Genomic DNA, 26,550 nt, shown 5'->3' on the forward strand with positions numbered 1-26,550 from the left:
ATGCCCCTTTTTCTTGCTTCACTCCACGTTCTTGTATCCTACCCAACCTTCGAATATAATTTGAGTGTCACCTTTTCCCAATTCTCCAAATTAGGGTTTATGAATCATTACATCTCCTTGTCCTTAGTATGCATAAATATTATAACTCACACAATTTAATTTGATAAGTATTTTTTTCACAGAAATATATCCTTGGTGGGTACAGCTAGTGTATATCCAGAACTCACCTGTTTGTGATGGTTCTCGATGGTTAAATATTATAAAATAATTGGAATTCTATAAAGAGACCAAGAAGTATGGAAACATACACAAGTACTGAATGTGGCATTTTCTCTAAGTATAACCAAAGAGCTCTATGTGTTCAGGGGTAGAATATAGTTATGGAGCAGTAGCAAAGAGGCAATGTGACTGAATATGCAAGATAAGAATAACTAGTTTTTCACAAGTAAGGTCATCAGAACTTAGTATCACTAAGGAAATGAATTTTAAACCTCATACCTATACATTTCTATTTAAATATACCCATACTTCATCATATATGAAACATAAATAATTTGTTTAAGCATTGTGTGTATCTTAATTTCAGCTATGTTAAAGTGTGAAAATATTATCATTGTACATTTGATGAAATAGTTACTAAAAACTCCAATCCAAGTGTAAATGGGTTTTGAATTATGTAATCAAGTAGACTGTTAGGACTTTTACTAGCCATTAGTGTTTAGTTTTGATAATGAAAAATTGATTATATCTGAAAAAATCTGTTTCAAAGTAAAATAACTACAAGAATATTGTGCTCACTTACTTTATTTCACAACATTTGATGTCAAAGTGGTGTTTCTCAGATGACATTCAAATGTTGAGCCTATGTATGAATGAGGTGTTACTAGTTTTATTTAATTTTCATTCTTCCTCTGCAAGCTCCTGGAGATCTTCCATGTTAAATCTGAACAAATGCCAGCCATCCTCACAGGAGAGGTCTAAAGCTCCTAGACGAGTGTAGTACTCAACGGACTCCTGATTCCAAATGATGACAAGAAACTGCATGGCAATACATTGGGTATTGATGGCTATCTGTTTTAAAACAAACAAGCAGATATTGCTCTAATTTGACAGCATAGTCATTCATATTTTACTGAGGATCTGTTATATATTATACTATATATATGATAATTTTGAAATGCTACAGGTATTTTAGTAAAAAAATAAAATAAAAAGAATCTTTTATATTATTGCAAGTCATACTGTGGGTCTATTTTATAAGTAAAGTTGCCTTCTACTCTCCCTCATGCTTATTTATCCTTGATGGTAAAAACATAGTGTGTTTGTACATTATATAGAAATAAAATTTAATTAGATATAACTTACAGAATCTGCTCTCAACTTGAAAATCCACTTTAATAAATATTTGAAGTACATCTTGCAAAAATGTTTTGTGTATGCAAATGAACATGTTCATATGGGTGTGAGATGCATGTGTGAATGCATGGTGGTCAGAGGACAACTTTGGATGTTATCCCTCAGGTCCACTTTTTATTTGAAATAAAATCTCTCACTAGCCTGAGATTCCACCAAGTATATTAGGGTGTCAGCCAGTGAATACAAGAGATTCAATAGTCTGTATCTCTAACCTTGCCATTGCTAATATAAAAATGTGTGCCACTGTTCTGGCCTTTTATGTAGGTTCTAGGAATTATATTTATCTCTTCATGTTTGCAAGGTATATTTAACTAGTAAGATTAATCACCTAATATATGCCTTATTAAATAATTCTTGATGAAGAAAAATATAATATCTAGATTACCAATACTACCTATAACTATGGCACATACCTGACTTAGCTTCTTCAGCATTTCAGCCCCAATACCTATACCTATTAAATAGACATTGTCAGATACAGGCAGGAAGTTGAAAATTTTCACTTAACAAGTTATTTACTTTGGGTTTAAAGCACTTAGAAAAATCAAACTCGAATTATGGTTGCCATAAATTCTAAATAACATGTATTGAAACTCATTCATGAATGATTTAAATTATCTTTTGTCTTACTGAAGCATAGCATCAATGGTAATAAAAAATTAGTTATATCTTTTAAAATCCATGCTGAATCAATGAGTCTCTGTCACTGCATCCGTTTGTTTTCTTGAGAAAGGGTCTCACCATCCTTTGTTAGATGGCTTGGAACTTGAACTCAGAGATCCTCCTGCCTCTGCATCCGAAATACTGGAATTAAAGGTGTGTGTCACCATGCTGTCCTTCACAGTTTTCTTAGAACAGGGCAGATTTCTTATATATATCTACTAAAAACAAACTGCATAACTTACTTGAGTGTTTTGACAAATACTGTTGAAATAATTTCTAACTTGTAGTTAGTTGAGTCTTTGCTGCACTAGGATCCTGATCAGGCTCAACAAATAGAAATTAGTTATCTGAATAACTTAAAAATCACAAATATGTCTGTCAGATATATTGGGCCAGACGGATGAAGATGATGCTCTCATGTGATAGAGAGTTTTGGGTGACTATTCAGGTAGCAAACTGTCTCTGTCATCTTCTCATTTTTGAAGCTGCTAACCTGCACTTCCTGTTTACTCAGATAATTAATTTTATTCCTTCTCAAGTCTCTGATGAGGTCAAAGACCAGATCATTTAGTCTGACAATTAAGCTTAGTTGGTTAGGGGTTAAGATGTTTTTAGGTTTAGATGTTTTAAGTTGATAGAAATCAGATGTGATAGATATTGATTTACATTCAGAATTGTAGACTCACCAAGATAGATATTTTCTTCATGTTTGCCAAATACAAAAAGCCAAAACACTAAATGTAACATTTATATAATTCTTGATTCTTCTTGCTATATGTAGTTTATTTTAATTATGTGTAATAATATATGTATGCAAAAGGAAATATAAAAATTGCAAAAAATCATAACTATAGTAAAGGCTTATATTAAAGTATATCTTATATTAAAATGTAACTTAGGCATTTTTAAATGTCTACAAGAAGTATTATAATTGTAGTTTTACCTTGGTAATCTTCAGTGACATAAAAATCCTCTAGGTGAAGCAGTTTGCCAACCCATGGATCATATGTGAAGTAGTACATGGCAAATCCAACACTTTTTACTCCTGAGAAGAGAGAGGAGACAAAGAGGCCAATGCTTTAAACCATAAAAGCAGAAAACCATAAAAGTGTCCAAATAGAACAAAAAATGGTATTTTGTTTGCTGCTTTAACTATTAAAACAAAAAATGGTTGTTGGACAAATTATCAGCACATAAATATATAAGGTTTAAAGTTTTTAAAATATTTCTTATTATGATTCTTTTTAACATGTACATTTATACTATTATTAACATGTACATTTATACTATTACACATTAGTAAAATAAACAACATAAAGTTTACTTTCCTTATAATATAGCCTTTAAAAGAAAACATAGTTTCATACATGTTCTTATAACTTTTAATATTTTTATAATCATAGGGAAATAACAGTATTATTTAAGAGGACACCATGTTTGTATATTGTACTCCTCTGCTTAATACTATTTACACAAGGTATATTTATTGTTAACTCTGTCTTCAGATATAGAAAATGTTAGATTAAACTGGAGACAATGATTTACTCTACCTGACTCTGTTTGTTGACTGGGCACTTCAGCAATCAAGCAGTAGAAAAGTGGTCTGTCCCCAAAACCATCCCTGAGTAAATCTGGAATATCAATTCACATACAATATGTCAAAATTTACATGTCCGTAAAGATGGTAAAATAGGAAACAGCAGGAACACATATTCCTACCTGCACAGCATCTATGCTAGTAGGAACTGTCTAAAGTGAATATTTCAACAGTTACAACTTTCATGAGAGTTTGGCTGGTGTCTGCTGTTAATTTTGGACAAATGTAGCCATGCATGTGATGGCAGCTACCTACCTATCTCCATTTGAGTTTTCTAGCAGGTATCTGTAGGAATGATACCTTGTATTTCTAGAGTAGTTTGTTGAAGCCTGAGTGATCAGTAATTATCTTGTCCTTACACACACACACTCTACACCTGATTTGTGTTTCTATGAGAATACACACTCTCTCTCTCTCTCTCTCTCTCTCTCTCTCTCATTTGTGTTTTTATTGGAATACACACATGAGGGTGCAATAATAATAATAAATGTTCAAATAAAATAATTGAAGGGCAAAAGAAGGTATTAATGGGAGAAGTATAGGAAAGGCCTTACAAAATGACAGAAGTGACTCTTTGTTAATTAAATATAAACAGATTACTCCATTAAATATGATGATCATAATGGTATTCTTTTTGGCATTTTTACCATGTGTGCATGTGTGTGTGTGTGGGGGGGGTAGTCACAGGACAACTTTCAAGAGTCATTTCTTTCCTTCCACCACATGGGGTCTAAGAATAAAACCCAAGTTATCAGGTCTTTATTCACAGAGCCACCTTTCTGACCCCAGTACATTTCAAAATAAAGATTTAACTACATATTTTCAACAAGAAACACACTCTGGATTCAAAGAAACAAGGGTTGAAAATGGAATGATGGAAAAAGCATAGTATGCAAATGTAGGTTAAAGAGAACATGGGTAGCTATACTATAATGTGATCAGATTATTGGAAGAGAATGGCATTGTATAATTATAAAAATATCAAGTCACTAAAAGGATAGAGCATTTGTAAACATGTATATTACAACTCTGAAATACAAGACACAAACACTGATATAACTGAAGGGAGAAGTGCATAGCGCTATAATAGTAGTATGAGACTTTAATATTCTACTGTCAATAATGTGTATAACAACAAGATAGAAAATAAATGTCAGATTACTGAACAATTTTAGAGGCCAATTGGACTTAACTTGTGTATTACTTTTCTATCGCTGTATTAAAACAACACAAAAATGTCTTATAAAGGAAAGCATTTAATTCATCTTAAAGTATCAGAGGGTTAGAGTCAGTGATGACAGAACAAAGGCATGGTGAAAGGAACACCTTGATCCATAAGCAGTAGTCAGAGACAATACACTAGGATGGCATGAATATTTTGAAACACAAAGCTTGTACATAGAGGCACAGCTCTTCCAACAACGCCAAACTTCCTAATCCTTCTCAAACAGTTCTACCAACTGGGGTGATGAATTCAAACAGATGAGCCTATGAGATCATTCACATTCAAACCACCACACACATGTATAAAACAATGCATAAAGACAAACATTCTTCTCAAGTGTGCAAGGAACTTTTTCCAGGATAGGACATATGTCAGTATGCATATCAAATCTTGATAAAAGTTAAAAGACTAAAGTAATGCACACTATGTTTTCCAATCACAAAAGCATAAAACTAGGAATCAATAGGTTAAAAAAACCCAAAACACTACACATTCAGAAATATGTGAAAATTAAACACACCTTTAAACAATGAGTGAAAAAAGAAACAAAGGGCTTGGGATGTGATTCAATGATGGAGCACTTTCCTGGCATTTGAGAGAGCGTAGGTTCTGTTATTAGCATGTTAATCAATAAAAAACAAATATTGCTGCTGCAAATAATTGTAAAATAGTAAAGATACAATTTTGTTGAAACTATTGATATGGTATAGTATGCCTGTAGGGAGAAGAACTAAATTATAAGAAAGACATGCTAAAAATAATTAGATATGATTAAAAATGAAAATACCACAAACAAACTTATCGAATGCAGTGATAGTAGGACTCACAGAAATTAATAATTGTAAATTCCTATATTGTAAAAAAAAAAAAAAAGAAATCTCAGAAAAGAACTTAAAATATGCCTTAAGGAAATATAAAACAAATCAAAGTAAGCCTTGGTGTTTCTGATGGAAGACAATATATTTTAGTAGACACAAATGAGACTAGAAAAATGTAGAAAACTTAAGGACCCCCAAATCTGGTTATTTGAGCCAACAAAAGTGATGGCTAGATTAAAAAAGAACAAGAAAGGATATAAATAGTAAGATCAGAAATGAGGATAGGCTTTTCATATAGTAATATGAAAGTCACACTATATCCATACTGTATGTGATATTGGCCTACTAGTCAGTTATGATTTTTTATTACACATTTTTAGTATGCCTAAATTTTTTTTTCTTTCCCAGAGGATTTTTTTTATTAATTTATTCTTGTTACATCTCAATGTTTATCCCATCGCTTGTATCCTCCCATTCCTCCCCCGCCCCATTTTCCCATTATTCCCCTCCCCTATGACTGTTCCTGAGGGGGATTACCTCCCCCTATATATTCTCATAGGGTATCAAGTCTCTTCTTGGCTACTTGCTGTCCTTCCTCTGAGTGCCACCAGGTCTCCCCCTCCAGGGGACATGGTCAAATGTGAGGCACCAGAGTATGTGAGAAAGTCATATCACACTCTCCACTCAACTGTGGAGAATATTCTGACCATTGGCTAGATCTGGGAAGGGGTTTAAAGTTTACCTCCTGTATTGTCCTTGGCTGGTGCCTTAGTTTGAGCGGGACCCCTGGGCCCAAATTTGCCTATCATATTGTTCTGCTTGTAGATTTCTAGGACCCTCTGGATCCTTTTATTTTGCTGTTCTCCCATGCGTCTCCCCTGGGCCCAAATCTGCCTATCATATTGTTCTGCTTGTAGATTTCTAGGACCCTCTGGATCCTTTTATTTTGCTGTTCTCCCATGCGTCTCTCATTTAGAGTCCCAATAGGATGCCTTCCCCTCTGTCCCAGTTTCCTGGTAAGTGAAGGCTTTCGTGGGACATGCCCCTTGGGCTAGTATGCAGATATAAGTGAGTATATACCATTTGATTCTTTCTGCTTCTGGGTTAACTCACTCATTATGATCATTTCTAGCTCAATCCATTTGCCTAATTTTTAATTAAATTTTTTCATAAGTATACTGTTTTTATAATGTTCTTGTGGGCTGTGTATAGTTTACCCTTGTTTATTCAAATGCTGATTTCTCTACCCCACTATCTAGTTTCAATCTGGACATTGCATTGTGATGTTTATCTAAGTATCACCTGTCTCAAGTTTGTGTAAACATGTCACATTTGTTCTCTGTATTGTCAATAAAACCTAACTAGCCAATACTGAGCAATAACAGAATATGATGGGACATCCGGGTTCAGTGAGGGGAGGAGTAAGAACAGGAAGGATAGGAGAGATACATGTGGAGAAAATAGGGAAACATCAGGAAAAATGAACCAGACTTAAGAGTGATTTAAAACCAAGTATAATGTGGGAAATTTGAATGGGAGGAAGTTGTACTAGCTTGGAGGTTTAGGATGGAGTAATTATTGCTCAGTATTGTGCACTAGGCTAATTAAATATATCCTAGTCTCTCTGTGCGGATATTTGAGTATATAGGCTGCTTAAGGAGTAACTGCTTATTTATTAAAATTAATAATAGTAAGTAGAATAATCTTTCAACAGTATACCTAGGGAAATATATAGTATCCTTGTACATTTTGGTACTATCTACCTATCAGGCAATCATAGTTCTTGGAATCAATCACTGTAGATGAGGGGCAATATTATCTATTCAGTACACACACACACACACACACACACACACACACACACACACACACATGATTTTTTTGAGATTTAAGTGAGTTGAAGGACTGTTAGGTTAATGAGTAGTAAGATTTAACATTGTTATACTGTTGATATTAACAATCTATCTACATATTCAATATAGTCCATTAAGTCTACTGTTTTAGTTACTGTTCTATTACTGTGAAGAATCATCATGATCAAGGTAATTCTTATAAAAGAAAGCATGTAACTGCAGGGCTGCTTACAGTTTCAGAGCATTAGTTCATTATCATCCTGGCATTCAGGCAGGTATGGAGCTAAGAGCTTACATCCTAGTCCATAGGTAAGAAACCAGAGAGAGACTGGGACTGGTATGAACTTTTGAAGCCTCCTCAAAAAGGCCACACCTCCTAATCCTTCTAATCCTTTAAAATAGTGCTATATGGCCTAATCTTTCTCAAACAGTTCTACTAACTGGGGACCAAACATTCAAACATATGAGCCTATAGGGACCACTCTGATTCAAACTGCCAGTTTCCACTCTTTGGTCCCTATAAGCCATATTATAACAGAAAATGAAATTAGTCTGACTTCAAAAGTTCCCATTGTTCTTTGGTTAAGGCTTTTTTTTTTCAGTGAAAATTTACATTTATTTAATTTTTAAAATATATTTTTAAAATTTTTACATACATATTTACATTATTACACATATATACAATAAACTACCCTACAGCAAAAAGAACTATGAAACAATCAGGAATTATATAAATGTTACATTCTTAGTGTTTGGGTTATTTGTATTTGGCAGCCTTGAAGAAAACATCTTTCCTATCTTGGTCTGTCTAAAATTCTAAATGTAAATCAATAACTATCGTATCTCATCATTATCAACTTAAAACATTTATCTACACCTAAAAACATCCCCTAAACAACTAAGCTTAATTGTAAAACTAAACTATCAGAGGCTTGAGAAGGAATAAAATTAATTACCTGAGTATACAGGGGGTGCAGGTTAGCAACTTCTCAAATGAGAAGATGGCAGAGACAGTTTGCTACCTGAGCAGTCACCCAAAACTCTGTACAACGTTGGAGCATCATCTTCAGTTTTAACTCCCAATTGGTCCAGAATTTCAGACTGTCCCACACAGGACTCTAGTTAAGCATGGAATTTCTCAACACTTAGAAACTGGAACAAAAATGCTATTCCTAGCTTGTTTAACCATTTCCCCAATTTTATTTGGGCCCCTACAAAGGGATTATTCATCCCAAATCAGCCAGAAGAAAACTTAAAAGAATGATACCCTATTTCCTTTAAGGGGGGTCATGTAGGTTTTTGGTTGCTTTCTTAGGCTATAGAGAGTTATTTTCAATGGAATTGAGTTATAAATTATTATTGCTCTTATTTAGAGAGAAAACAAAGTTAGACTCAGGGTGTCTCTCTTTACCTTTATTTTCCATTCTTATGTTTGGAGACTGGGGTTAAAAAGAAAGAAGGGGGAATATAGAAATATATAGGGAAGAAAGAACAAAAAGTAGATTAGTGAAACTGCTTCTTAATGCCTCAATTGTCACTCACAAGGTTATTTTTAATCTTTGGTATAAAATTTTGTATACAGATGCAAAATTAGTTCTTGATATAGTGGTATAGAATTCAAATGTAAGATTATTCTTCAGTTAAGGCTGTTTAAAAGTCCAATGTCCCCATAACCTGTCACAGTACTAGCACTTTCTTAAACTCCAAAGTTCGAAGACTCTTCTGAAAGTCAAAACAGTAACCTCCTATTTAAAAAAAAAACAGATTACATACTTCCAACATATAATGGCACAGGATATACATTACCATTCCAAGAGGGAAGGAAATGGAGAATAGTGAGAAATACTGAGCCAAAGGAAGACTAAAAATCATCTGGGCAAACCCCAAATTCTGTATTTCTATGTCTGATGTCAAAGTGCTCTTCAGATCACCAACTTATTACAGATTTGTTGACTGCAATTATTTTTCTTACTGCAGCTCTTCTTAACATGTATCTCATGGATTTCCAACATCCTGTGGTCTCCTACAAATTGCAGGCTTACATTCACAGCTTCATGCAGTGGACTCCAAGCCTTTATGTAGGGACCACTCTGCCACATGCCTCCCCTTGGCAGCTTTTCATAGTCACAGAAGGGCATTCCACTATCCTTTTCCTTTATACATGTTTTTTTAAGACAGAGTCTCCTATGTGATCCAGGCTAGCCTTGCACTCACAGAGAAACCCATGTATCTACCTCCCAAATTGTTGGATTAAAGGCATGTGCCACCACACCCAGTATTCCTATATTTTTGACTCTAAATTCTGAACCATGGGGCCAAGGCTGCCAATTTCTGCTTGCTACATTGCAAACTGCCCCCCTCTTATTCAATTACATTTTCACAAGCTTTCTGTTATTGATGGATTATTTTTCTGCTTAAACTTAAGCTTTCCTTTCATTCTTTTCACAAGTTTGAAGCTTAGGTCTCACCCTGAGGATACTACTCCCTTTTTTCATTTCTTTCTTTTTTTTTTTTTTTCTTATTTATTCATTTATTTATTTAATACTTTTATTTTATTACACATGTATAAGACAAACAACATACAGTAGGGAGAACCATGTGACAATCATGAGAATAATGAATTCTGTACATATTACCTTCATAGTGACTTAGCCATCTGCATTTGTCCCATTTGAAGTAAGTATCTTTCCTGTCTTGTTGGGTCTAAATTTCCAAATGAGATTCAATATCTATCCTATCTCAACTCTAATAACTTAACTTCTTTATCTTAATCTAAGATGATCTTGTCCCATAATCAACTAGCCTTCGTTGTAAAAATATACTATCTTGTCTTCAATGCCCCTCATTTCAAGTCAGGTCTTTCTCTAAATTTCTTTTCTTTTCTTTCTTTCTTTTTTTTTTTCATTAATTTATTCTTGTTACATCTCAATGTTTATCCCATCCCTGTATCCACCCATTCCTCCCCCCCCCCATTTTCCCATTATTCCCCTCCCCTATGACTGTTCCTGAGGGGGATTACCTCCCCCTATATATTCTCATAGGGTATCAAGTCTCTTCTTGGCTACCTGCTGTCCTTCCTCTGAGTGCCACCAGGTCTCCCCCTCCAGGGGACATGATCAAATGTGAGGCACCATAGTATGTGAGAAAGTCATATCACACTCTCCACTCAACTGTGGAGAGTATTCTGACCATTGGCTAGATCTGGGAAGGGGTTTAAAGTTTACCTCCTGTATTGTCCTTGGCTGGTGCCTTAGTTTGAGCGGGACCCCTGGGCCCAAATCTGCCTATCATAATGTTCTACTTGTAGATTTCTAGGACCCTCTGGATCCTTCTACTTTGCTATTCTCCCATGCTTCTCTCATTTAGAGTCCCAATAGGATGCCTTCCCCTCTGTCCCAGTTCCCTGGTAAGTGAAGGCTTTCGTGGGACATGCCCCTTGGGCTAGTATGCAGATACAAGTGAGTATATACCATTTGAGTCTTTCTGCTTCTGGGTTAACTCACTCATTATGGTCATTTCTAGCTCAATCCATTTATCCACAAATTTCAGGAATTCCTTGTTTTTAATAGCTGAGTAGTATTCCATAGTGTATATGTACCACAGTTTCTTTATCCACTCTTCTACTGAGGGACACTTAGGCTGTTTCCATGTTCTGGCTATTATGAATAAGGCTGCTATGAACATGGTTGAGCAAATGTTCTTGTTGTGTGCTGGAGCATCTTCTGGTTATATTCCAAGGAGTGGAATAGCTGGGTCTTGAGGAAGCCCTATTCCCATTTTTCTGAGATAGCACCAGATAGATTTCCAAAGTGGCTGTACTAGTTTGCATTCCCACCAGCAATGAAGGAGTGTTCCTCTCTCCCCACATCCTCGCCAGCATGTGGTGTCATTTGAGTTTTTGATCTTAGCCATTCTGATGGGTGTAAGATGGAATCTCAGAGTTGTTTTGATTTGCATTTCCCTGATGACTAAGGAGGTTGAGCATTTCTTTAAGTGTTTCTCAGCCATTTGATACTCCTCTGTTGAGAATTCTCTGTTTAGTTCCAAGCCCCATTTCTCAATTGGGTTATTCGGTTTGGTGGTGTTTAATTTCTTGAGTTCTTTATATATTTTGGATATTAAACCGTTATCAGATGTAGGGTTGGTGAAGACTTTTTCCCAGTCTGTAGGCTGTCACTTTGTTCTCTTGACAGTGTCTCCTGCCTTACAGAAGCTTCTCAGCCTCATGAGGTCCCATTTATTAATGGTTGACATTAAGGCCTGGGCCGTTGGTGTTCTGTTCAGGAAGTTGTCTCCTGTGCCAATATGTTCCAGGCTCTTTCCCACTTTTTCCTCTAAGTGGCTTAGTGTCTCTGGTTTTATGTTGAGGTCTTTAATCCACTTGGATTTGAGTTTTGTGCAAGGTGACAAATATGGGTCCATTTCATTTTTTTACACATAGACCTCCAGTTAGACCAGCACCAATTGTTGAAGATGCTATCCTTTTTCCATTGAATGGATTTGGCTTCTTTGTCAAAAATCAAGTGACCATATGTGTGTGTATTCATATCTGGGTCTTTGATTCGATTCCACTGATCAACCAGCCTGTTGCTGTGCCAGTACCATGCTGTTTTAATTACTATTGCTTTATAGTACAGTTTGAAATCAGGTACGGAGATTCCTCCGGAGCACCTTTTATTGTACAAGATTGTTTTAGCTATTCTGGCTTTTTGTTTTTCCATATGAAGTTCAGAATTGAACTTTCAATGTCTTTAAAAAATTGTGTAGGTATTTTGATAGGGATTGCATTGAATCTGTAGATTGCTTTTGGTAGGATGGCCATTTTTACTATGTTAATTCTCCCGATCCATTAGCAAGGAAGATCATGCCATCTTCTCAGGTCATCTTCAATCTCTTTCTTCAGAGTTTTGAAATTTTTTTCATACAAGTCCTTCACTTGCTTAGTTAGGGTAACTCCTAGATATTTTATATTGCTTGTGGCTAATGTGAAGGGTGTGGTTTTCCTAATTTCTTCCTCTGCAAGTTTGTCATTTCTGTATAGGAAGGCTACAGACTTTTTTGAGTTAATTTTGTATCCAGCCAATTTGCTGAAGGTGTTTATCAGCTTTAGGAGTTCTCTGGTGGAATTTTGAGGGTCACTTATGTACACTATCATATCATCTGCAAATAGGGATAATTTGACTTCCTCCTTTCCCATTTGGATACTCTTGATCTCCTTTTGTTGTCTAATTGCTCTGGCTAGAACTTCGAGTACTATATTGAAGAGATATGGAGAGAGTGGGCAGCCTTGCCTTGTTCCCGATTTTAGAGGAATTTCCTTGAGTCTCTCACCATTTACTTATATTTGGCTATTGGCTTGCTGTATATAGCCTTTATTATGTTGAGGAAAGTGCCTTGTATCCCCGATCTCTCTAAAACTTGAAACATGAGTGGGTGTTGAATTTTATCAAATGCTTTCTCTGCATCCAAGGAGATGATCATGTGCTTTTTTATTTTCAGTTTGTTTATATGGTGGATTACACTGATGGATTTCCGTATATTAAACCATCCCTGCATGCCTAGAATGAAGCCTACTTGGTCATGATGAATGATATCTTTGATGTGTTCCTGTATTCGTTTTGCAAGTATTTTATTTAGTATTTTTGCATCTATGTTCATAAGAGAAATTGGTCTGAAATTTTCTTTCTTTGTTGAGTCTTTGTGAGGTTTAGGTATCAATGAGACTATGGCCTCATAGAATGAATTTGGTAATTTTCCATCCATTTCTATCTTTTGGATTAGCTGGAAGAGTATCGGTATTAGCTCGCCCTTGAAGGTCTGGTAGAATTCTGCACTGAAACCATCTGGCCCTGGGCTTTTTTTGGTTGGGAGACCATCGATGATTGCTTCTATTTCTGTAGGGGAAATGGGACTATTTAGCTTGTTTATCTGTTCTTCATTCAACTTTGGCAAGTGAAATTGATCAAGAAAATCGTCCATTTCCCTTAGACTTTCAAATTTTGTTCCATATATGCCTTCAAAGTAGGATCTTATGATTCTTTGAATTTCTTCAGTGTCTGTTGTTATGTCTCCCTTTTCATTTCTGATTTTGTTGATTTCAATACTGTCTCTCTGCCTTTTAGTTAGTTTGGCTAATGGTCTGTCTATCTTGTTGATTTTCTCAAAGAACCAGCTTTTGGTTTTGTTGATTCTTTGCACTGTTTTCTTAGTTTCTAATTTGTTAATTTCAGCCCTGAGTTTGATTATTTCCAGGCGTCTACTCCTCTTGGGTGTTTCTGATTCTTTTTTTTCTAGGGCTTCCAGTTGTGTTGTTAAGATGCTTATGCGCGATGTTTCCAATTTCTTTTTAAAGGCACTTAGTGCTATGAATTTTCCTCTTAGCACTGCTTTCAATGTATCCCACAAATTTGGGTATGTTTTTTCTTCATTTTCATTGAATTTCAGAAACTCCTTGATTTCTTTCTTTATTTCTTCCCTGACCCAGGTGTCATTTAGCAAAGAGTTGTTTAGTTTCCACGTACGTGTAGGCTTTTTGTTATTTCTGTTGTTGTTGAATTGCAGCCTAAGAGCATGGTGATCTGATAGGATACAAGGTATTATTTCAATCCTCTTGTATCTATTGAGGCTTGCTTTGTGACCTACGATGTGATGAATTTTGGAGAAGGTTCCATGGGGTGCAGAGAAGAAGGTGTATTCTTTCTTGTTTGGGTGAAAGGTTCTATAGATATCTGTTAGATCCATTTGACCCATGGCATTGGTTAATGATGTTATTTCTCGGCTTAGTTTCTGTTTCAATGACTTATCCTTCAGTGAGAGTGGGGTGTTGAAGTCTCCCACTATTATTATGTGGGGATCGATGTGTGGTTTAAGCTTTTTTAGGAGATCTTTTACAAATGTGGGTGCCCTTGTATTGGGAGCATAGATGTTCAGAATTGTGATGTCATCTTGGTTGACTTTACCTTTGATGAGTATGAAGTGTCCTTCCTCATCCCTTTTGATTAATTTAGGTTGAAAGTCTATTTTGTTCGATACTAAAATGGCTACGCCTGCTTGCTTCTTGTGACCATTTGCTTGGAATATTTTTTCCAACCTTTTACCCTGAGGTAATGCCTTTCATTATGGGTGAGATGTGTTTCTTGAATGCAGAAGAATGTTGGATCTTATTTATGTACCCATTCAGTTAGTATGTGTCTTTTTCTTGGAGAATTGAGGCCATTGATGTTGAGAGATACTAATGACCAGTGACTGTTAAGAGTCTTAATTTTGATGTTGTTTCCAGTCGAGCGTTTGTGTAGTTGTGTTTTTGCCATGGGATACTTATCTATTTCCTGGGTAGTTTTGGTTGTAGCTTGACCCTTTGGGATGGAGTTTTCCTTCTAGTACCTTCTGTAAAGCTGGATTTGTGGATAGGTACTGTTTGAATTTGTTTTTGTCATGGAATATTTTGTTTTCTCCATCAATGGTTATTGATAATTTTGCTGGGTAAAGTAGTCTGGCCTGGCATCTGTGGTCTCTTAGGGTTTGCAGGATCTCTGTCCAGGCCCTTCTGGCTTTTATGGTCTCTGCTGAGAAGTCGGGTGTAATTCTGATAGGTTTACCATTAAATGTTATTTGTCCCTTTTCCCTTGCATCTTTTAATATTTTTTCTTTGTTCTGCATGTTTTGTGTTTTGATTATTATGTGGCAGGCAGTTTTTCTTTTCTGGTCAATTCTATTTGGTGTTCTGTAGGCCTCTTGTATGTTTATAGGCATTTCTTTCTTTAGATTGGGGAAATTTTCTTCTATGATTTTGTTGAGAATAGTTTCTGGGCCCTGGAGTCTGATGTCTTCTCTTTCTTCAATGCCTATTATCCGCAAATTTCTTCTTTTCATGGTGTCCTTAATTTCTCGGATGTTTTGTGTCAGGAGTTTTCCAGATTTGGCATTTTCTTTAATGGTTGATTCAATATCTGTGATTGTATCTCCTAGCCCTGAGATTCGTTCTTCCATCTCTTGGATTCTGTTAGAAAAGCTCACCTCTGTGTTGCTTGCCTTCTTCTCTGAGGTTTCCCATTCTCGTTTTTCTTCTGTCTGTGTGTTTATCATTGAATCCATTTTCATTTTCAGATCTTGAACTGATTTTTTGATTTCTTTCATCTGATTTTTTGTATATTCCTGAGTTTCTTCCATTGCCTCTTTGTAGGTCTTCAGAGCTTGAACCGTTTTATTTATTTCTTTCATCTGGTTGTTTGCATTTTCCTGCAATTTTTCCAGTTCCACTCTATGTGCTTCTTTTATGACTCTCACCTGTTTGGCTGCATCTTCCTGCATTTGATTACGAATTTTATTTGTTTCCTCCATTATCATCCTCATTACTAAGGATTTGAGGTCATTTTCTTGTATTTCCGTTGTATTTGAGTTTTCTGGGTTGTTTTCTTTGGGATAGCTGGAAACTGGAGACGCCATGTTGTTTTGGGTTTTTTTGCGTATGCTTTTTCATTGTCCTTTAGACATCTTGCCGTCTTTGTTTTTGTTGAGTAGCTTCCAGAGTTGGATGGAGGGTGTCTGATGATAGATTCACTTGTTTTCTCACGATTTCCCTAGGCTGCGAGCTCAAAGCTTCACTGGTGTGGATGTTAGGAGGTTAGCCCTGTTGTTCTGGTCTCTCACAGCCAGTGATCTTCAGCCCCCCTGTGCTGTGGATCCTGCAATTGTTCTGGGTCTCTGAATGAGCGTTGGGTCAGGCCAAGGTATCCACAGCCTTCTGTGTTCCCTGCCAAGTCCAGCCAGGAGCACTGGGCCCGAACCACGGGCTGAACTCAGCTAGATTCTCAGGGCTTGAACCGTCTGCCAAGCTCAGCTAGGGATTCTGGGCCCAAAATGCACACAGGGTCCAGCCAGATTTTTGGCTGGGACTACGCACCAAGCTCCGCTAGGGCCTTTTGGCCCAAAGTGCGTGCTGTGGTCAGTTATTGACTCAGGGCCCGAACTGACCACCAATCTCAGCCAGGAATTCTGGATTCAAACTGCACACTGTGTCCAACCAGAGTCTTAGAGCTGGTGGAACCGAGTGCTCTGTCCAGCCTGCGCCACAGCAGGAGAACTGCGGCTGCTCCGAGTTAGCACCAGTGGTGGAACCAAGTGCTCTGCCCAGACTGTGTCACCGCAGGGGAGCTGCCGCTGAGCTGAGGTGGTGCCTAGGATGGAACTGAGCACACCACCAAGCCTGCACCACAGCAGGAGAACTGCGGCTGCTCTGAGTTAGTGCCAATGGTGGAACCAAGTGCTACGCCCAGACTGTGTCACCGCAGGGGAGCTGCCACTGAGCTAAGGTGGCACCTAGGGTGGAACTGAGTGCTTGGCCAAGCCTGCGCCACAGCAGGAGAACTGCTGCTGCTCTGAGTTAGCGCCTGTGGTGGAACCAAGTGCTCCGCCCAGACTGTGTCACCACAGGGGAGCTGCCGCTGAGCTGAGGTGCTGCCTAGTGTGGAGCTGTGCGCTCAACTAAGCCTGTGCCATAGCAGGGGAGCTGTGGCCACGCTGAGTTAGTGCCTCGGGCAGAATTGCTTGCTGGGCCGGGCCAGTACCCGGGACTCTGGGGCCGAACTGTCCGCCGAGTCCAGTCTGGGTCCGAAGGCTCCACCGCTACCCAAATCCTGCTGGTGTCCTCTCTCCCGCTGCAACTCCCACCAGCCACCACACCAATCGCCTCCACCGAAAGGCTATGAGCTGCAAACCTCAGCCGCCGCTGCTGGTGCTGCTGGTGCTGCTGCCTCTGCCGCTCCGATCAGAGAAAATCCACTCTCCTCCTGTGTGCAGGGGCACGCAGGTCCTCCGCACCCTGGTTCCTCCGAACCATGGAGCACACCCGCTGCCGTGATGTTCGGACCTCGGTGTTCCTGGCTCAGAAATCCGTGCAATTCCCTGAATTGTTCACTGGAGCCTCCAAACGCGGTCCACACTGTTCGCTGCCATCTTGGATCCTGCCTTTCTCTAAATTTCACATCTCTTTGATCACAAGACCCAGCTCCAGCATTATATTTCCTGGTGCAACTTTTTTCCTCAAACTGCACATTTTGTATTTCTGTTTGCCCTATTTAACTCTTCTAATTGTAGGTCTGCATAAGTGTGATCACTAATAGCTATGTGACACAGTCAATACTAGACTGTTTTGAAATTTCTGCCAATGCCATTAATCCAAAGCTCTTCAATTTAGCCTTAGGCAGATACTTAGAACAAAGGCAAATAACAACCATATTCTTTGCCAATATATCCCAAGAATGGTTTCTAGGTCACTTACTAATATTCTTTCCCTCTGAATCCTCTTGATGTTGGCTTGCATAGTCCAAGTTGCCCTCAGCACTAATGTCTTCCTACCAGAATAGACTATTAGGCCCCTCTCATAGTCACAGCTTTATTGCTATGAAGAGAAAGCATGACCAAAGCAACTCTTACAAAAGAAAAAATATTTGGAGCTTATTTACATTTTCAGAAGCTTAGTCCATTATCATCATGGTAGAGAGCATGTTGTATGGCATGAATGGCACTGGAGCAATAGGTGAGGGCTATATCGCGATTCTCCTGTAGAAAGGAGAGAGAGAGGGGCAGGGGAGACTGGGCTTGGCCTGGGCTTTTGAATCCTTAAAGCCCACCCTTAGTGACACACTTCCTCCAGCAAGGCCACACCTCATAACCCTTCTAATCATTTAAAATAGTGCTACTTCCTGGTAATTAAACACTTAAATATATGAGCCTATGGGTGCCAATCTTTCTCAAACTACAACCCCACTTAAAACATTCAACTGGATTTATGGTTCAAAGTCCCAGAGTGTTCTATATTCCTCTAAGCAACAGCATGGTCAGGCCTGTCCCTGCAATACTCCAGTCCCTGGTATCAACTTCTGTTTTAATTGTTCTTTTATTGATGTGAAGAAACAGCATGACTAGGGCAATTTTTATAATAATAAGTATTTAATTGGGGGCTTTCTGAGCAGTTTTAGAGGATTAGTCCATGATCATCATGGCAGAAAGCAGGCAGGCATGGCACTGGAGCAGTAGCTGAGAGTTTACATTTGATCCACTACCATGATGAAGAGGGAGAAGCAGTGAGAAGGTTAGTTGGAAATGGCATGGGCTTTTGAAACATCAAAGCCCACACCCAGTGACACACCTCCTCCAACAAGACCTTTCAATTCTTTCTAAACAGTCCACAAGCTTGGGGCCATTCTCATTCAAACCACCACATCCACCATCGAAACAATTTTAAAAAAAAAAAAAGAAAGAAAGATGCAGGATATACATTGATTTAATTTTGAGATTTAGTATTAGTTACAGTGATCAAAACTGATACCGAATTAAAAATTGATACTGGAAAGAGGCCTGATATATAGTCCAACCTAACAGAAATGGCTGTAAAACTTCTATGGCCAACTGAGTTAGTATTAGGGTATCAAAACCATTAACACTGACTTTTCAATAATTTCTCTTAGAAAAACTGTATTTCTGTATGCAAAATAACAAAGTTGGACCATTACTTTCTTACCAAATTCAAAATATAGCTTGAAATAAATCAAAGACTTCAATGTAGATGTTAAAAGTAAAAAATATTTAAGAAAATGTAGGAAATCTTCAAGACATTAAATATAGCAATTGTTTCTTAGGTATAGCTGAAAACAAAAGCACGGGTAGTAAAAGAAAAAATAGAAAAACTAAACTTCAACAAAATTGCACAGTATAGAAAAATAGGAAGTCTCTACAGAGACTTATGCAAGGTTAGTTGATTACATACATTCTTAAGTATTCAACTTTGAATGATTATCCTTCACTGGATTCATCTAAATTTTAATTAAAAACCCTCTTTATTTAGTTTTTACCAGTTATGATTTTTCATATTAGTGTGTAAAATTTTAATATTCATAACATTTGCTATACAAGCTATTAATATTTTAGGGTATCAAATGTAGTAAAAATAATAACTTTTTTTCAAATTCCCACCAACATATTATATGTAAGGAATACTTTTGACCTGTCATACCTATTATTCTCTATTTTAAAATGCATTTGCAGTCTACTGCATCTTTAAAGGCATGAGCCATTATGTATCTGTTTCATGCTAAAAAGAGGGAAAATGAAAAATAGTGTAACATTGAAAAGGCTATGAAATTCATGTCTTGTTTATGTCAATATTAATATAGGATTATTTTTGTAATAAGGACATCTGCTACTGCATATCTAAGTATTCATTCTGAATGCATGCATTAACATTGTTTTATCTGCTCCAAAATTACCACACAACATCTTACCCTGTTCTGTTAATGCCACTCTTTCTTGTGTGCCTTCATAGGAAGCCAATTCCTGTCAAAGAAAAAAAAACATTCAGCTGTTGATTTGGTAAATTGAAGTATTTATTGAGTATTTATACACACAGGTATCCTGGGATGTGCTAAAAAGAAGTCAGATTTGATCCCAGTTATCTATAACTTAAAATCTGAAATAACAATGCAACCTATACAAAAATCGGTAAATGCACAAAATAGACAAATAAGTAGTTGGTACCTAGGTGATAGGTATGAATATTTCAGGGGGGTAACATATAGATGCAATACTCCAGTTATGTGAAGGTTAACTTCCTGGGTTACTAGCTTTGAATCCAGCAGGAACCTGGAATATAAAGTAAAACTTGTTTCTTTGCTGTCACAATGTTTATTATGATTTTACAGAAAAAAGATGTGAAACAATTTTGCTTGGGATTTTGCTAGTATAACTTTAGATTTTTTTAAAAAAGCGGTAAACTTTAAACCCCTTCCCAGATCTAGCCAATGGTCAGAATAATCTCCACAGTTGAGTGGAGAGTGTGATATGACTTTCTCATGTACTCTGGTGCCTCACATTTGACCATGTCCCCTGGAGGGGGAGACCTGGTGGCACTCAGAGGAAGGACAGCAGGTTACCAAGAAGAGACTTGATACCCTATGAGCATATACAGGGGGAGGAAATCCCCCTCAGGAACAGTCATAGGGGAGGGGAGTAAGGGGAAAATGGGAGGGAAGGAGGAAAGGGAGGATACAAGGGATGGGATAAACATTGAGATGTAACAAGAATAAATTAATAAAAAAAGAAAAATTAAAAAAATATATTTATTTATTATTAATACAGCATTCTGCCTGCAGTGTGCCTGCCAGCCACAAGTAGGTACTGGATCTCATTACAGTTGGCCGTGAGCCACCATGTGTTTGCCGGGAATTGAACTCAGGACCTTTGGAAGAGCAGATGGTGCTCTTAACCTCTGAGCCATCTCTCCAGCCCATAACTTTTGAATTTTAAAATCGTGGCCCATATTATGTTCTTTGCAATCCAAATTTATTATTTTGTGATGCTTATCTCATGCTTGGAAAGTTATAAAATATTTACTTTTATTTTCCTTCTGTTTATTTTTTGAGGATATTGATTGTACAAAAGGCTGAGTTTTATCCTCTTACATTCTTAATATTTGCTTTGTCTGTGATTTTTTTCCTTGTGTGTAAATACTGATGTAGAGCATCCAGTGCCATTAATGGAATGATCTCTCTTTTATTCAGTGATTTGAAACATCCCTTAAATCAAACATGACACTCTCACATGTGCTTTAGAGAGCTTCTGGGCTCTTCATTGGGTTTCATTGTGCTAGCTCTTCAGATTTTATGAAAACTTGTTTTTAACTTACTTTTGAGAACAAAATACAATTATACCATCTCTCCCTCCAATGCAATGTCAGAAGTTACACTCATAAAATCTCACCAAAATGACTGCCTAAACATAAGTTGAACAAGGACAAGAATAGAATCTTAATTTCTGTCAATCAGTTTTCTATCTGATACGCCAAATACAATCATGACATTCACATGAAAATACATATTTTTTATACATTAAGTACTTTAAAAACTTTTCTTCTATTATTATTATTTTGCTGTGTTCTTGTATTCAAGTGTTTTACTTTTTTTTTTTTCAGGAAAGCCAGGGTTAAATTTTATTTCACATTGACAGAAACTGAAAACATTTTATTTTCCCACATTACAGCACAAATATTCAATTGAATATTTCTTACCCCTAAATGAGACCTTACTGATGTATATGACCTTAATATATTTAAATTCTTCAAAATAAGCAATTTCTTGGTTAATTTTTTGTCAATTAGACACAGATTAGAAGTGAGGTATGGTGGTGCACACCTTTAATCCCAGCACTAGGGAGGCAGAAGCAAGCAGATCACTGTGAGATCAAGGCCAGCCCGGTCTACAAAGTGAGTCTAGGACAGCCCAAGGCTACACAGAGAAATCCTGGTTGAAAAAAACAAAAACAAAAACAAAAACAAGACTCAGATTAGAATTAATTGAGTGGACAAATGCTCAATTGAGACAATGCATTCATAAGGTCAGGGTGTAGGCAAGCCTGTTGGGCATTTTCTTAATTAGTGATTGAAGTAGGGCAGAGCAGACAATTGTGGGTGGTACCACCCTTGCATTGTGTGTCCTGGGCTCTATAAGAAAGCAGGCTGAGCAAGCCAGGAGGAGCAAGCTACACCCTTCTATGGCCTCTGCATGCCTCCAGTTCTTGCCTTTTTTGAGTTTCTGCCTTGACTTTCTTCATTGTATTATAACTTGGGATATGTATACAAAGTTAACCCATGGTGTTTCATCAGAGCAATAGTAATCCTAAGTAAAAAAAAATGACTTAAAAAATTGAGACATAAGCATATGGCTTCATTATTAACTTCGTATCCAATCCATACTATAATTTCCATATCAGTTAACACTTAGTTATGAAGGTGTGTTCTTTGTATGGTATTGGTCAGTTGGAATTCAGCAAGAAAAGCAACAGTTTAGATATAACCATACTTGTGCAACATGTTCAACTATGTCGCAACTATACTATATATCTAAGAGTTGTAATCAAACTATACTATACATATAAGAGTTCTAATCAACATATATTACCCATAATTTTTTTGAGACAGGATTTCTCTATGTTGCCTTGGCTGTCCTTTGTAGACCAGGCTGGCTTGAACTCACAGCAATCATTAACCTGTACCACCATGCCCAGCTATTACTCATATATTTATGTTAATATTTTACTAGTATTTTGAATATTTTGACAATCTTAAATCAAATGATTGCTATTTTAATGTCTATGAATGAGACTAATTTCTAAAATCTCATTCAACATAATCTCAAATTAGTTTGCTATCAGTTAAAAATAAACTATTCTTACATTGCTTATTTTGTACAGTAGTTAGCTTCAAGCAAACACATATACAGAGAATGTAAACTTAAACTCTGCTGTAAGGTCTACTTTACAAATTATATTTTAACACCAGGTATAGGGATACACACTTTTAATCTCAACACTTGGGAGGTAGAGGCAGGTGGGTCTCGATGAGTTCTACATTATGTCTACATAGTGAGTTCTAGGACAACTAGGGCTACATAGAGATACACAAACAGACAAAGAACCCACCAAAAAGATTTTAAAACCAGGCTTAAGCATTTCTAAACAGGCCAAAATTGTATTTAACTTTTCAGTGTTTTACAGAAAAATAAAACCACAGAATTATGACTAGGATTGAAGATTCTAATAACTATACATTTTAAATTTAGATTTTATATAGGTTATATATCTATAGTTATATCAATAGTTAGTTGAAGTATGTAAACTTAAGTAATATTTGGTTTCTTTTGAAATTACTTAGATATAAAATACCATAGGTCTGTGATTCACAATGTCAAATTACAATATACATGACAGGTTTTTAAGGTACAGAGGCAATATTTGTTTTGCTATAGAAAATCAAGAAAGAGCCTACATTTGTTTCTTGAGGAGAAAAGTTAGAAGTCTTAAAGGAAAGAAAAGAAAAGCCTGGTACCATAATAAAAGGCCCAGTAGTTGAAGAGAGCAATGTTATTCTTTTGACACTTTATAACAGGAATGATTTAATATAATCAAATTTGTATGTATTACAATGGTCAAGTATATATGAAAACACATATAATAATACAGACACTATTTTGGAGTAAACTCATAGTCTAACTCACAACATTAACAAGTCACTTATATCTTACCTGTTTCCTTAGAGCTGAATTGAACAAAATTTCAGCCAGTATACAGGTAATTTTCAAATTATGTAATAAAATTCTGGTAGTAACATTTTATTTTTCTGAATTACCTTTGTGAAATTAGCTGCTTTGCTTCACCCAGTTTAATACTAGTATATTCTGAATTTATAATATAAACATATGTATACAAACTTTAAAAGATGATACATTTCCCACAAGGGGGATATCATTTAGTTTGGTATGTATCTGCAAAATATTTTAACAGTGAAAACATTAGAATTTTTAAGATCATGGATAGGAAAATGTTTATACTCTGCTACAATGATGCTGGTGTACAGCTACAACGTGCCTCATTGTGATGTCTTGTAGCTAAGGAGTTTTGATGAGGAACTAATAAATTATGTTGTAACATGTGTTCTTATAAACTTGGAAATGATCATGTGTTTGGAAAAATGAAAATATATTATAAAACATAAGGCCCAAACTGAACCATTGTAAAACATGATTTTGTGTATCAAATGAATGACTGTCATTGGCACATCAACATTTCATCATGGTAACTATCATTATTACACTATGACCTTTACTGTGCTGGTATGATTTTCTAGGAAAGGCATTAAAATAACTGTGCATACAAAAATGTTCACTCAGTTCCTTAGACTTATGGGATGTACCTGTGAACAGACTTCTGCATAAGTTTTCCCAACTGAGCTATTTACATAGTAAACACCTCATACATTTTTTAAAGTTTATATTCTGCATATAAAAGAAAACACTACAGGAATCTTTTGGTGTAGCAATTACTATAATCTTGATTTATATTGAAAATGATTATTAAAGGGGTTTAGTGAATTCCACAACATTGTGTACATGGGTAATAATGATCAGAGCTAGATTTAAACCTAGACTATGCTTTCCTTTGTTCTTTCAGCCCTGTACTAGCTTCCAAGTAATAAGGAGATACAGGCTTACTTTAATCAGTTGCAGGATAGCTGGACAATCTTGAGCCTCAGCAGGTCTTATGTGAAAAGGAACAGTCCTTTTTTTTCTCATTATTCCATGTTGACTTGTAGCTAAATCACTCATGCCTGATTCAGTTGGGTCTAATTGACTTGCACCTGGTTGTCCTATGCCTACTTGACTTGAGTCTGATTGGCTAGTGCCTGATGGATTGGCTTTCTTCCCTGGTTGGCTTGGACTTTCTTCCGATATATCTGACTGTGTCATTCTTCTTTGGCTTGATCCGGTGGCATCTGGTTGGTTTGTATCTAATTGGTTTATGCCTGATTGAATGGCACCTGAGTGGCTTGTCTCTGATTGTCTCATGCCTTCTTGGAACATATTCAGTTGGCTGGATTGCCTTGACAGTGGTTCCCAAGTATCTGATTGTTTCATGTCTGGGTTGCTAGGACTGGGTTGCCATTTTTCTGATTGTCTTGTGTCTGAGCAACTGGGGGTTGGCTGCCATGTGTATAATTGTCTTACACCAGGGAGGCTGTGACTTTGCTGCCACGTATCCAATTGTCCTGTGCCTGACTGGCTGGGGCTTGGTTGCCATAAATATGAATGTGTTGTACCCGAGTAGTTTGAGCCCAGTTGGCTAGTGCCTGATTGCCATATGTCCAACTCCTTCATGCCTGACTGGTCGTGGCCTGGTTGCCATGTGCTGGGTTGTCCCATACCTGCTTGACCTGTGTTAGATTGATTCATAACTGGTTCTATGAGATCTTCTTGTCTGAAGTCTACATGTCTGATGGCTGGTTGACTTCGGTGTGATTGCCATAAATCTGAATCTTTTTTGCTTAAGTGGCTTGGCTCCCAATGCCATGATTCTCTTTGTTTCATTCCTGGACAACTTGGGTCCTGTTTCCATGAATCTGGTTGTCTTTGTCCTGCATATCTTGGGTCTCGTTGCACTATATCTGATTGCCTCATTCCCTGATTACTTTCGTTCATTTGCCATATGTCTTGTGATCCCCTGCATGGATACCCTGGGCCCGATTGCCACGAGTTCATTTGTTTCACATTGGGAGAAGGTTGGACTGGCTGCCATGTGCCTGTTTGGCTCATGATTGCTCGATTCATACCTGCTTGACTTGTGCCTGGTTGTTGCATATCCAGTTGTCTTAGGTCTGGAGGCCTCATACCTTGTTGGCTCAGATCTGGTTGGTTCATGCTTGTCTTTGGTTGACCAACTGATGAGCTTGTAAGGGTCTTGATAGAACAAGATCTTTTGACTACAGTAGTGTAATGAAAAGTTGTTGCCTGTTTCCTGTTTGTCTCACTTGTACTTGGAGTTAGTCCTCTATCATGCTGGAAAATAAGAAATAAAAATGTCTACCTGAGGAAGGTGACTAAAGCCCCTGATTCACTGGAGTTGGCTTCACCAGAGACCTCAGCTACAAGCCAGGTTGAATTTTAGCCAGCCATCTGGCCTTTCCCTGCCAACAGGCCAGAAGAGGAAGAACAAAATGATTCTGAGCGAGTGTTACCACATACCCCTCCCCCACCCCATACAGAACTGCATCATAATGATGAAGTCACAATGCCAGCATCTCTGTGCCTATCTGCTCTTCCCAGTGGTGAGGTAGGATCAGGGCAGGGATTATTTGAGTATAGCTTCATGTGCTCTTTCTGAAGATCAAGTGGCTGGCTCTCCAGTCTCACCCAACACTGATGCAGTATGCTTGCAAAGGCCCTCCCCCACTTTACCCCCATTATTTGTGGAATTTGCTAAACCTAGTTGTGGACCTGGTTTTCCTCCTTCCTGCCAATCCTCTTAGGCTCCTTTTTACACCATTTCCATTCCTTTGTGTTTACCAAGGATACCTAGAAACATACTTTACCTGGGACCTCTAGTGACCACACCAGCAATTTTCACTCTGCTTCATTTCCATTATGATCTTTCCAG

At 37.2% G+C, this 26,550-nt stretch overlaps 1 protein-coding gene across 1 annotated transcript; it reads right to left on the minus strand.

The window, feature by feature from the left end:
• Nucleotides 1-900: 900 nt before the first annotated feature.
• Satl1 (spermidine/spermine N1-acetyl transferase like 1) lies at nt 901-25,814 on the minus strand. Its single transcript, XM_051141820.1, has 7 exons — nt 24,992-25,814; nt 24,612-24,937; nt 19,854-19,905; nt 3,630-3,710; nt 3,023-3,124; nt 1,830-1,870; nt 901-1,071 (listed from the first exon to the last, which is right to left on the minus strand). The coding sequence occupies exons 1-7, from the start codon at nt 25,812-25,814 to the stop codon at nt 901-903; spliced, it is 1,596 nt and encodes a 531-aa protein (XP_050997777.1).
• Between the last annotated feature and the right edge of the window lie 736 nt (nt 25,815-26,550).

The sequence above is a fragment of the Acomys russatus genome, chromosome X (assembly GCF_903995435.1).
Source record: "Acomys russatus chromosome X, mAcoRus1.1, whole genome shotgun sequence".
Lineage (NCBI taxonomy): Eukaryota > Metazoa > Chordata > Mammalia > Rodentia > Muridae > Acomys > Acomys russatus.

Excerpts from the sequence above, each read along its gene's own strand:
- Satl1 (XM_051141820.1), bottom strand. The coding sequence starts at position 25,814 with ATGAACCAACCAGATCTGAGCCAACAAGGTATGAGGCCTCCAGACCTA. Across the intron at positions 3,711-19,853 it reads AGTGGCATTAACAGAACAGG|ATTTACTCAGGGATGGTTTT; the intron begins GTAAGATGTTGT and ends TTGATATTCCAG. Across the intron at positions 1,072-1,829 it reads TGCTGAAGAAGCTAAGTCAG|ATAGCCATCAATACCCAATG; the intron begins GTATGTGCCATA and ends GTTTTAAAACAG.